Genomic DNA, 11,264 nt, shown 5'->3' on the forward strand with positions numbered 1-11,264 from the left:
GCGTCGAAGCCGTGTCCCCTCAGTGGCGAGCGTTCCCCCTGCGGTCATCGGGGTCAGTGCGGCTGCCCCAACTAAACACCACATCGTCCACTGGCCGGTGTCGCGCGAGGCGCCGCTGTCTCCCTGTCAGTGCAGTGCGCCGAGCCTCGGTAGCAGTACCGGCACCGCTCGCCGAGCCCCAGGACCCTCCTGCGCCACACCGCCATGTGGTCGGTCCCGTGTCTGCTGCTGCTGGTGGCGCTGGCGCCCGTCGCGCTGACGTACGAGCGGGCGCCAGCAGCGGGGTACGGCGCCGGTGGGCGCCGGCTCATCAACAGAGAGCGGGACACCTGGCGGAGCGCAGCACGGTCGTGGCCGTCGGTCGACGGCGGCGACGGGCGGGAGGCGAGCCGCCGCCGGCCGGAGCAGCTCGACCGGCGGCGGCCGGCCGAGCCGAGCCGCTACGCCTCGCGCTACGAGGCCCGGCGCTGGCAGCGGCGGCCGGCCATCGAGCCGACGCCGGTGACGCGCGCGCCGACCACCTACAACCCAGCCGAGCCGGCGGTGGAGACCACCAGCCCGCCGCCCGACCGGCCGGACGGCCGACGCTCGCCACTCCGGCGACCGGTAGCCGCGGCGGACGCCCGTCGGCGACCTGCCGACCCCCACCGGCGCCGCGAGCAGGCCCGAACGCGTCCGAACGCCGGCGCCGACGCGCCGAGACGCCGGCCGTCGGCGGAGGCCCCCCTGCTTGACGGGCGCTTCCCGTCGCCCGACGCCGACCGTCCCGGAGCCGCCGAACTCAGCGAGGAGCTGCGGGAGGACCGTACTGTAACACGCCAGGGGAAATGTGAGTCAGCAGCAACCTCACCTCGTGAAAAGTCAAGGTTATCAGGTCAGATTTTTGGCCTCAAAAAGCGGGCAGTTACGATCGCGACCCTCCTCCAGGACCTCACAAAAAGACCATCGCGGGCAATGACGCGAAAAAGCGCGTCATGGAGGGAAGACGTCGGTAGTTAGTTGCCTTCAATTGATCATGACTGGCGGTATACGCTGGAGTGTCCGGCCGGGGCGCGTCTGTTCGGGTGATGGATGAACGGGCAAGGTCAGCATGCCCGCACCTGGCACTGTATCCGGGAGACGCGCCAGGCCGGTCCTCCCGCGCGCCAAGCGGAGCGTGATGACTCCCACCCGTGGAGATCAAGATCGACTGTTTCCGGACATGACATATGAGCGGTGTCTGCTAACTCCGCCCCATCAGAACCTTGACTCAGTAACTCATCTCAGTACATCGGGAGCAGACAGGACAAAGAGGTGGTTGCCGGCAGGAGCCTGCTTTTGACGGAGTTGCGTTGTGTGATGCGTCTGTTGAACGACTCTCAGTGTTTCAGCTGACTCGCATGCACTGGTACATTACGGTACAAGGTGTCGGTTGCGCAACCAGCGTCTGCTGAAAATTATTAAATGAATCGTGCTGGAAGCGTTCAAGCGATTGCTTGTAAATTCTGAAACAGAGTTGTGTTGGCGTCAAGTTCGTACGTGGCTCAAACTGCTGCAAGTCACTTCGCGCTATTAGCACTCTCCCACAACGACTTAGTGACATAAGAGCGACCTGTTTACCCGACTTGTATTGGGCATCAATGACTTCAGCATCAAAATTGCGAGCCAAACTAATGGTTCCTGCTCAGATACCTACGCGGTGCGATTTAGGAACTATGCATGTTATATTCGTGCTTGGGGCTGGCTGTTACAGTTAGGCCATGGCAGTAAGTATTAGCTTGTTAAATAGTTTAGGGTTGAAACTACCGTGCTAGTGTTTTTCATAACGACGCTCTAGAAGCTAGCTAATTATGGTTGATGTTATAGCATTACTACCTAAAATTGATAACGTCATAGTGGATACACGCAGACATGAATGTTGTCATCACATTTGATAATAACCAACACACTCAGGGGCGTAAGCAGGATTTCACAATGCGGGGAAAGCGCGACTTAAAAAAATCACTGAAAACAAAAATGCGCGCGCAACAGTCACGCATATTTTCTTACGTGTCGTAAAATAGCATCATCCGCACATGATTTTCATATCTTTTTACGTGTTATCCACGAATATGTAATGGTCAACACCTGGATCGCGTACTTCTCAGCACGCGCCATACCTTGGTAACGTGGGAGACTCATCCCCCGAGGACTACGTGCTCAATGTCCTGGTAACGAGGCACTTACTCTTTTTTAAGCCCGGGGAAAGGCTTTATGAGAGGCTGTGTATCTGCCCTTGTCAAAACGTTATATTGCCAGTCACGGGCGCAGAAGTAATTGGTACAGTGTCGGAGTTCGGCCCAGCTGTGTCATTTCTATCCCACGCTTCAGCCATCGGAATACAGCCTCTTGACACGGTCTGACCGCTGAACCGGCCCACTTTAGTCACCCAGCGGCGCCCGGCCCGCTTCAGCTCTTCCTCTGCTGACTCTGGCCGGCTGTAGCTCTGTCCCTTCTGACTCTGACTCACTTCGATTATGTCCCTGCTGATTCTGATCCGCCCTATCGCTGTCCCTGCCGACTCTGGCCCGCTTCAGTTCTGTCCCTGCTAGGTATGGCCGGCTGGAGTTCTTTCCCTGCTGACCTCTGACCCGCTGCAGTTCTGTCCCTGCTAACTCTGGTCGGCTGGAGTTCTTTCCTTGCTGACATCTGACCCGCTTCAGTTCTGTCTCTGCTGACTCTGGTCCGGTTCACCAACTTCGTGTGCAACGGAACGTCTGGCTCCAACGGCACGTGCTACACGGCCGCCCAGTGCTCCAGCCTCGGGGGAGTTGATGAAGGCAGCTGCGCCGAAGGGTACGGCGTCTGCTGCGTCAGTGAGTTCACACTCAGTCCGCGTGCAGTAAGCACGCGGCACACGCCTGGCAAACACACTGCCGGTCCGCATGTCTACGCCGCGACTGCGTCTCGAGTGCGGTCTGTCAGTCGTGACCTGGTGTACAGTGTGGATGAGTTTAGTCATTAGAAAGATCATGTGAGTGCGTACTGATAGACTGGAGGAGCAGATTGCACGAGGGAGCAGCGAGTGTTCGGACCGCGCTGTTTTCTTCACAGGATCTGCTATGCGATCTGTCATTAATAATTCCGGTACTAATGCGAAATATTTTGCTTTGTTGCTGAACCATATTGAAAAACGGTCACTAAAAAACAAAGGTTGAATGATGCTAAGAACGTTGTCGTGCGATATGCAGATCACCGAACGATGCCATGACATTTGAAGAATGCGGCGCCAATTTCACATCACCGGTGATGCGTGACATGTGGGATCAGTGGCGTTTGTGAGCCTTGATTTACTCACGGTCCGTTGGCATCGGCTGGCGCGTCGATTTGACCCTGCGCTGACACTTGCGTCACCAGTAATGAAATCTTGTGGTGAGACGACCAACGTCAACAACACCTATTTCGTCAACACTAACTACCCGGCGTCGTACGATGGAACGGGCTCGTGCCAGCTGCAGATCACCAAGGCCAGCTCCAACATCTGTCAGCTCAGGTGAGGCCGGTCTTCTGCTCAGGTGAGGCTAGTCTTCTGTTCCCAGATGGAGTCTGCAGCGACTGCGGAGGCTTGTAAGGAGCGTATGCGCTGCGGGGTTGTGGATCCAGTGGTTGTCTACCTAGTGGTGACCGGATGAGGGTTTTGTGGTTGATAAGTTCTTGCAGAAATGTAAATTTAATGGCGTGTTCGATCAGTATTAAATCAATTTTTCAGGTTTTGGAATGACGATCGTAGGACGCCACCTAAGCAAGCAGCGAGTGTCCTGTGCGAAGTCATGCATTCCTTTTACAAGTGCCGTTAATTACGTTAGAAAATCTTATGAAACATTTTTCAGATTGGATTTTGACATATTCACCATAGCGCAACCAGAGACGAGCAACAATTTGTGCCTCAATGACCAGTTCGTGGTGGATGCCGCTGCTCCAGTCCCTTCACTTTGTGGAACCAACACTGGAAATCACAGTAAGTATGGTTAGTCTGTATGACACAGTTATCTAAATTATCACTTTGCTTGTTGTTCCCATCATGTAGCTAAATCAGCATTAAGCTGCTCCCAAAGCATGCAGCAAAATGTGCTTTTAAGATGGTTGTTGATATAACATACAGGGCATGCGTATTTTAACAAGGATGGAAACGTAAGGACACACGCACGTTTAAAATTGGTTTTGCACGCTAAACATTCCTGTGACATTCAAGAACATTTCGAACGCACTAATAATCTTTTTTCCTTCCGAATGCACAGAAAGGGGTGGACGCAGAGCGAGTCTGAGTACCATTGTTGCTGTCTAAATCACTGACATCCGTGACGAAGGCGCCGCAACCAAGCATAAGTGGGTAAACGCATTCGCATACCGATACATGCGAGCGATCGGCGCTTCGCCGTAGCCTCGCACGCATCGCTAACGCCTACGCGCGTTGGCTCGACAGAGGAGCCTGGGGCAGCCGGCACTAAATCGGAGATGCGTGTTACAGTGTACATCGTTAACGCCTGCGCGCGCTGGTTCGGCAGAGGAGCCTGGGGCGGCCGGCACTAACTCGGAGGTGCGTGTTACAGTGTACATCGACGCAGGCGTGCAGGGCACCGATTCACCCATCACCCTGTCCATCGTCACATCGGGCACCTCGTTCGCCCGCACGTGGAAAATCCGCGTCTCGCAGATACACTGCAACGAGCTGTACACAGGTGAGCCGCGGTGGACTGAAAAGCCCAAAAGTCGGGGGGGGGGGGGAGGGGGCATGGGTGGACTAATGTCTAGGTAATCCAAAGATATCTGGTTTGGATTTTATAGCACAACCAATGATCTTCTACAGCAGGTCAGTCTAAATGATTTACATCAAATAAGAAGGAAAGTTCCGATTTTCCGGAACACAAAAGGCGTTTTTGGTGTAAAATTGTCACCATATCGCGGTGTACATCATGCCGGAGTCCAGCCACCTACCATTGTTTGGCCACGGGAAGGTGATTATAGTTAATCCGGATGTTTTAGTTGCTTGGGGACCGCCATTCAATATTGACTTCATGCGCAATCCCATACAGTTGATGTGCGCCGTTGGGGGTTATTACGTAGGCGTGCACATTCTTCTAGTTATGCATGTTCGAGCGCTATATCTATAAATGTGATTGTTACATTCTTTGCGCGCACTGCAACCAATGATGGGGTAACACAAGGATGCCGGTCTCCAGGTGTGTGCGAGCACTCGGGCGTGGCTTCCGCCAGGGCCACGTAACAGTCCGTTCTTAACTAACGCATGCAGCTTGCCCCGGAGAGACGGGGGGGGGGGGAGGTCACGTCAAATTGGCCCCTTCCGGCCACCAACGGGCACTTCAAAACTATGGATTTCAGGAGAGCGGTGAGCGGTGGGCAGCATTGTGTGGTCAACGCCGACTGTCACTGCCTCTGTGTCGTACCCCGCACCGGGACCCGCCTGCGAGGTCTGTGCGGGCGCTCGGGCGACCACCCGCGCCGGCGGCCGTCATCAGCCAACGGCTGACGGCCACGGCGTGCTCCCGCAGAGCATCTCAGGCTCTAGAACCGAGCGGCCGACGAGCCGAGCTGGGCGGATGGTTTGTCACAGCCAGGGTCAGAGGCTGTCTCGTTTGCTCCAGTGCAGCTACGTCTGTAGTTATCAAAAATAGGCCACGAAGGTCATGACGTCCCGTCACCCGACCGTGCATGACAAACTGGTCGACCATGGACCCGGACGTAGGATTATCGGATGAATCGCTCAAAGCTTTGCCCGACAATAGTTTGCTCTCCCCCCCCCCCTCCCTCCCCCCCCCCCTGTGTCGATAGGTGCGCGACCGGCTATGAATCAGGTTAGCAATCACGCCGGCGTTCTGTGGCTCCTCGCATGCCTGCCCAAGCGTTACTGGATCCTCAGGCCTCACGATGAGTCAGCACAAACGATTGGATCATCAATTTTACCAAAACCTCCAGTTGCTGGGCCATATCATGTTCCAGAGCTTTACCCAACCGAACTGGCTGTGAGAAAACCGAGGCATTTGCAAACAAAAGGCTCTACAACAAAACCGCGGTGTCACAGAGTTGAACTCCGGATGCTTTTGAGGCAGAAGTGTCATCCTGAATGACACCTCAAGGGGTCTTCCACCGACGATTGTATTTCACTGCTTAACAGTTTGAATGGTAATAATACATATATGTTCCTGGACGTTAAGAGTTTTGTACTTTTTTGACGTGTTAATCAAAAGTCTTGAAGTCGTCAACGCACATGTGGGCAGAGTAAAAATGACCCAATATCGTTCTGCGTTCACAAACCATGTTTCAGTCTTCTACCAGCAGCTGCCGGGAATGCTGACCATTTAATGCATTCTCAGGCAGCGTTCCCTAAAGGAGCGTTGCCAGGCCTCAGGTTTGGAGAGTTCTGCAAACACAACACCTCGCAGGAGCCTGACGCGTTAGCGGGCGCCCATCACAACCGCCGCCACACTCGGCGTGTAGTGGATTTTGGACTGGTCACGGTGGTTTGGAACTCTTGCAGCCGGCCACGAGGCACGCGCGTGTGCACGAGGCGTGCCGACGCAGGGTTCGAGCTGGGTATTCAGGAGTCGCTCACCCCGCCATGATGACGGTCACGTTTGGTTCCGCCACGCGTGTGCTGGCGGGTCACGTGCCACGACAGGAAGAACGAAGAAGTCCTACGCAGCGATTTGGGTGCCTCGATAAAAAGTTGTCACTTAGCGAGGGACGTGGTTAGCTACTTAGTTAGTAGGCACTCCAAGAAATCCATGCACGCAAATGCAGGTGTTGGTGCACATGATAATTTCATTATTTGTCAATACAAAGAATTCATTTGTTGCGAGCATATCGTTTGTTAATTGCGAGTATGTCTTTTGACGGTACTAAATCCGGTTACAAAGTCCGAAGCTTGGTCACTGCATACATCTGAACAGAAAAATCGACCAAAACAATTTTGACGATAGAGTCTTTTGCTGCTTGCGTTTCTAACTCACATCGCATGTGACCGGTAATATTCTTTTTGAACGATGTCCGACCTGAATGCAGTTCTCATTGTGAACGATGGATGGGGAGAGCAAATAAGCGCCAATCCCAGCAGGCTACAGCACGCTGTGTACAGTTACCAATGCCCAACGGAAAGGTTCAAACTTAATGCATTTTATGAAATTGAAAATGTGACGAAACACGGGATTACACGGGGCACGGGAGTAATTAGCAGTGTTTCAATTTTTCCCGGCGGCGAAGGGCATGCAAATGCAATTTTACTATTAGACCAGACCAGACTTGCATGATTGTAGACCTTGCCCTAGGCATTGAACATAAAATCTGAGTTCTACTGACGTGAGCATAGTGATCTCCTTGGCTCCATGAATGACGCATGTCAAACACGTCATATTTATAACAAATGCCATGCCATTGGCGTATAGCGCCTTCAATTACAGATTTTTTCACGAGCACTTCTCTAAAAGATACCCTGCCCTTGAGTGTAACCATGGGTGATCACACCGTGCTCAAAATAAGCCCTATGCTAAATAAACCATAGTGCATCCATATTCCGGAAATGTATTAGTTTCATTGTATATACATACAGATCCATTCTCCTTCTCTCCCTCTCTCACTAAACCTCATTTCCACTCTTCATCTCTCTGTCGAGTACCATAATAAGGTGAAGTATTACCCTCAAAGAGCATGCGACCATTTAGATTGCCATTCATATATTACGTGCCGCAATTTCCACGGCTACTTCTTTTGATTTCAGCCGAGCCCAGCTGTTTGCAGTACCACACGGGCGTATCAGGAAAGATACAGTCATTCAACTTCGACTTTACCAATGGCAACCAGCTCTCCAACCAGGACTACGCCATCTGCGTGCGCATGGAGCGTAACTTCTGCGGCATCCAGTACCAGCCCTGTACCGACGCTGGTGAGTTCCGGTTTACACATCCAAGCGATCGTCTTGCCACCGATCCGCCACCATTCGTATTCATATGCGCGCCGTCCAGGCTCCTCTCAATATCAGTTGAAGGCGGATAGAGCTCGCAAATCGATGGCGATCAGTGTGAGCTCATCCTGTGCGTACTGCAACTGTTGAAGCCGGAACCGCTGACGTCCCACAGCCAATGGGAACACTGCGTCCTTCTCGCTGGGGGGCAGCACGACAGCGGTGAACGCCGTCACCGGCAGCAGCTGCAGCACCGACTGGCTCATCATCCCCTGCGCCACTGGTTAGTACAGCATCATCCCCTGCGCCACTGGTTAGTACAGCATCATCCCCTCTGCCACCGGTTAGTGCAAAATCATCCCCTGTGCCACCGGTTAGTACAACATCATCCCCTCTGCCACCGGTTAGTACAGCACCATCCCCTGCGCCACTGGTTAGTACAGCATCATCCCCTCTGCCACCGGTTAGTGAAAAATCATCCCCTGTGCCACCGGTTAGTACAGCATCATCCCCCGCGCCACCGGTTACTACAGCATCATCCCCTGCGCCACTGGTTAGTACAGCATCACCCCCTGCGCTGCCGGTTAGTGCAAAATTATCCCCTCTGCCACCGGTAAGTACATCATCCCCTGCACCACCAGCTGACAATGGAGCCATTTCATTTACGTGAAAGCTAAGCGTTGGTGCATGACCGGGCAGCAATTCGTCTGATATCTAGACGCATATCCGCTAAGCAGTGATCGCTTATTATGATGCGGGATGCTTGGCATACTGTGAGATGACATTTAGCACCCACTGTCCGGTCTTAAGAAGAACAGAAAGCACCAACGCTCTGAGGAGGGCAGGAATTCATGGCTAATATCACTCTGAACCCATTCCGCCGTCACGACACCGAAGTCCGCCTGATCCGCCTCCACGAGCCTGCGGCGGCCACCGCCGACCCCTGGCCGTGCTCCGTCCAGTCTCGCCCAGCGCTCTGCTCGAGCACGGCCGTGACCTGTCCGTGACCCACAGACAACGTGAACACGCCGCTGACGACGATGAGCGACGGCAACGTGTGCGTGGACCGGCTCTGCGGCGACGTGTTCAACACGGTGTCCGGCTCCACCACCTCGGCCGCCGCCTACAGTACGTGGACGGCGGGTGCGGGCGGGCGTCCGCTGTGGGTGTCCGCCGTCGAGCCACCGCGGCTCCGGGCGCGGTCAAGTGCAGCGTCGTGGCGCGTGGTACTGTGGCGCTGTTCCGCGCGGTTAGACTCCCGTGAATGTTCTCTTATGTTTTAGGTTGGTGCGTTGAACTGTTTGCGTGTTAGTGTTTTTTTTTAAATTGGCTTCATTCTGCCTAAGAAAGTAACCGGCATTGGATCGTTGCATTAAAATTTGAGATGCTCGCTGCCGCGCGGCCACCCTCAGAGCAGGGTATTGAAGCGCTGGGGGTGCATTCGTCACTTCAAGCCTGCTGGCCGTACAGGCGCACGCGCGCGTGCGTCTGCCGCTCCGTAATAGCTCCGCACGGTGCGCTGCAGGCTTCACCAAGCCGTTCCGGCTGTACTACCACACGGACTCGCAGGAGGCGGACAGCTCGCCGGCTGAATCTGACAACCGCGGCTTCTGCCTCGACTACGTGCAGCAGCCCTGCACTTCGTGAAGGGCCGGAGGGGCGCCTCGCCGACGCACTGCTTCAGCGGCTCCGCACTGACCGGCTGACCAGGGCGTCGGGACGACACACGGCGCGGGCGCGGTCTCCGCCGGGCGTCAGGACGCTCTGCAGAACAATGTCAAACGAGCTGCCTGACTCACTTGTTTTGGGTATTGTGTTTGCTTTCAAGCACGGGAAAATGTGAAAGGCTACGTGTGTGTGAGCGGTGGGTGTTTGCACCCTGCAAGTTATTTAAGAGGTTTTGTGAGAAAAGAATGGAAACACTTTAATCCGTGATATTTAAAACAGTCCATGGATTGTTGCCGTTGACACGTTCCCATGGAGGATTGCAGGTGAGCCAGATTTTCCATAACGTACAAAGAGAAAACCTGCGTGTACGAGCATAAATGGACTGTTTCTTTTGAAATCGCATGAAAGGGATGGATGCTCATTGACATGATTTTCACGTATTTATTGAATTTGGCTCCCACGATGATTGCATTGCATGCTGCTTTTAACATCATGGAGCGTTATGATTTATAGGACGTGTGTTAGTGTATCTTTTAGGAGATTGCTGGTTCTTTTGCCTAACAAAATACGAAAAATGGAGAGTGCATGACACTGAGTGTAATAAAGGTAATCATTTCGCGTTTATGTTTTGGCACGTTGGTACGGGACATTGAAACAAAACACGCCGTCTCTCTTTGCCGTGTTCCCCCGGCCTCTCCACACCTTCCTCCCACCTCCACCTTTCTTCCTCTTGTTCTCCATCTTTCTTCTCCATCTCCCTCCCTCGCCCTGCCTCTCTCTCTCTCTCTCTCTCTCTTTCCCCTCTCCTCTACCCACCAAAACCCACGTCACAGGCGTCGTCGTGTGGTCTCGCCCCCATCCCTGCCGACACCGCTGAGGCACCCAAACCGCGCCGTTCCGCCGCCGTGGACACCAGAAGCTCTCTCCGTCGACGCTGATGTTCTCCATAACATCTCCCCTCTCTCCACGCACGGTCCTCCGCGCTCTGCCTGGCAGCTGCCTCTCGGCCGTCCGGACGCTCTTCCCTGTAGCGACCGAAACTCATGATGACCCGGCAGTTTTTCAGGCCGTTGACCGGGCGGTGCGTGTTTTTTGCGGCGCCGTGGACAATGCGATCGGACGAGAGGACGGACGCTGACCGTTCCCAGGCACTTCGCACCGGGCCCAGGTGGAACGGCGCCCGGCGGCTGCCACGGGCACGCCCGGGTCAGAACGTCCCGCAGAGCGGAAGCTCGCGGCCAGAGATACAGTTAACTCGAAATGGCTAGTCGGGCACGTTGCGACGATGCGTCTCGGGCTCATCGCGCAGCTTTAGCCAGCGCAAGGGCGAGGTTTGTGTGCGAGTTTATGCACTGGTATTTTGCTTAATGCTCATCACATAGGGATGAACATTTTGGATCTATCACGCATGCCGTAATATTTGCCAGCCGTCGTACATTAGAGGTGGCTGGCAATTTCTTGCAGATCACGCGTTTTGGTGCTGGCAGCTTTAAGCAACAAGTTCCGGTTCCGTAAGCTTATCCGACTCAAACAAGCTGTTTGCAACAATGTAACTTCGTTACGTGTTACACTACGCTAGTTGTAACACGAGGGCTCGGATCCAGTTTCCTTACGCAAATCCGGGCCCGGATTTCCCGTTTAAAGCACGAAACGAATAGGAGAG

General features: G+C 54.2%; 1 protein-coding gene across 1 annotated transcript; it reads left to right on the forward strand.

The window, feature by feature from the left end:
- Window positions 1-204: 204 nt before the first annotated feature.
- Window positions 205-10,182, forward strand: LOC119102918 (uncharacterized). The gene is made up of 10 exons (XM_037226367.1): window positions 205-295; window positions 611-829; window positions 2,682-2,834; window positions 3,376-3,511; window positions 3,849-3,976; window positions 4,569-4,697; window positions 7,751-7,915; window positions 8,109-8,216; window positions 8,948-9,061; window positions 9,459-10,182. Exons 1-10 carry the CDS (start codon window positions 205-207, stop codon window positions 9,578-9,580), a joined length of 1,365 nt encoding a protein of 454 aa, XP_037082262.1. The 3' UTR covers window positions 9,581-10,182.
- The last annotated feature ends 1,082 nt before the right edge of the window (window positions 10,183-11,264 follow it).

This window comes from Pollicipes pollicipes, unplaced genomic scaffold (assembly GCF_011947565.3).
Source record: "Pollicipes pollicipes isolate AB1234 unplaced genomic scaffold, Ppol_2.1 Scaffold_5724;HRSCAF=6776_pilon_pilon_pilon, whole genome shotgun sequence".
Lineage (NCBI taxonomy): Eukaryota > Metazoa > Arthropoda > Thecostraca > Pollicipedomorpha > Pollicipedidae > Pollicipes > Pollicipes pollicipes.

Coding starts and splice junctions, on each gene's coding strand:
- LOC119102918 (XM_037226367.1), top strand. CDS start 205: ATGTGGTCGGTCCCGTGTCTGCTGCTGCTGGTGGCGCTGGCGCCCGTC. Junction 4,698..7,750: donor CTGCAACGAGCTGTACACAG/GTGAGCCGCGGT, acceptor TTTTGATTTCAG/CCGAGCCCAGCTGTTTGCAG. Junction 8,217..8,947: donor CATCATCCCCTGCGCCACTG/GTTAGTACAGCA, acceptor CGTGACCCACAG/ACAACGTGAACACGCCGCTG.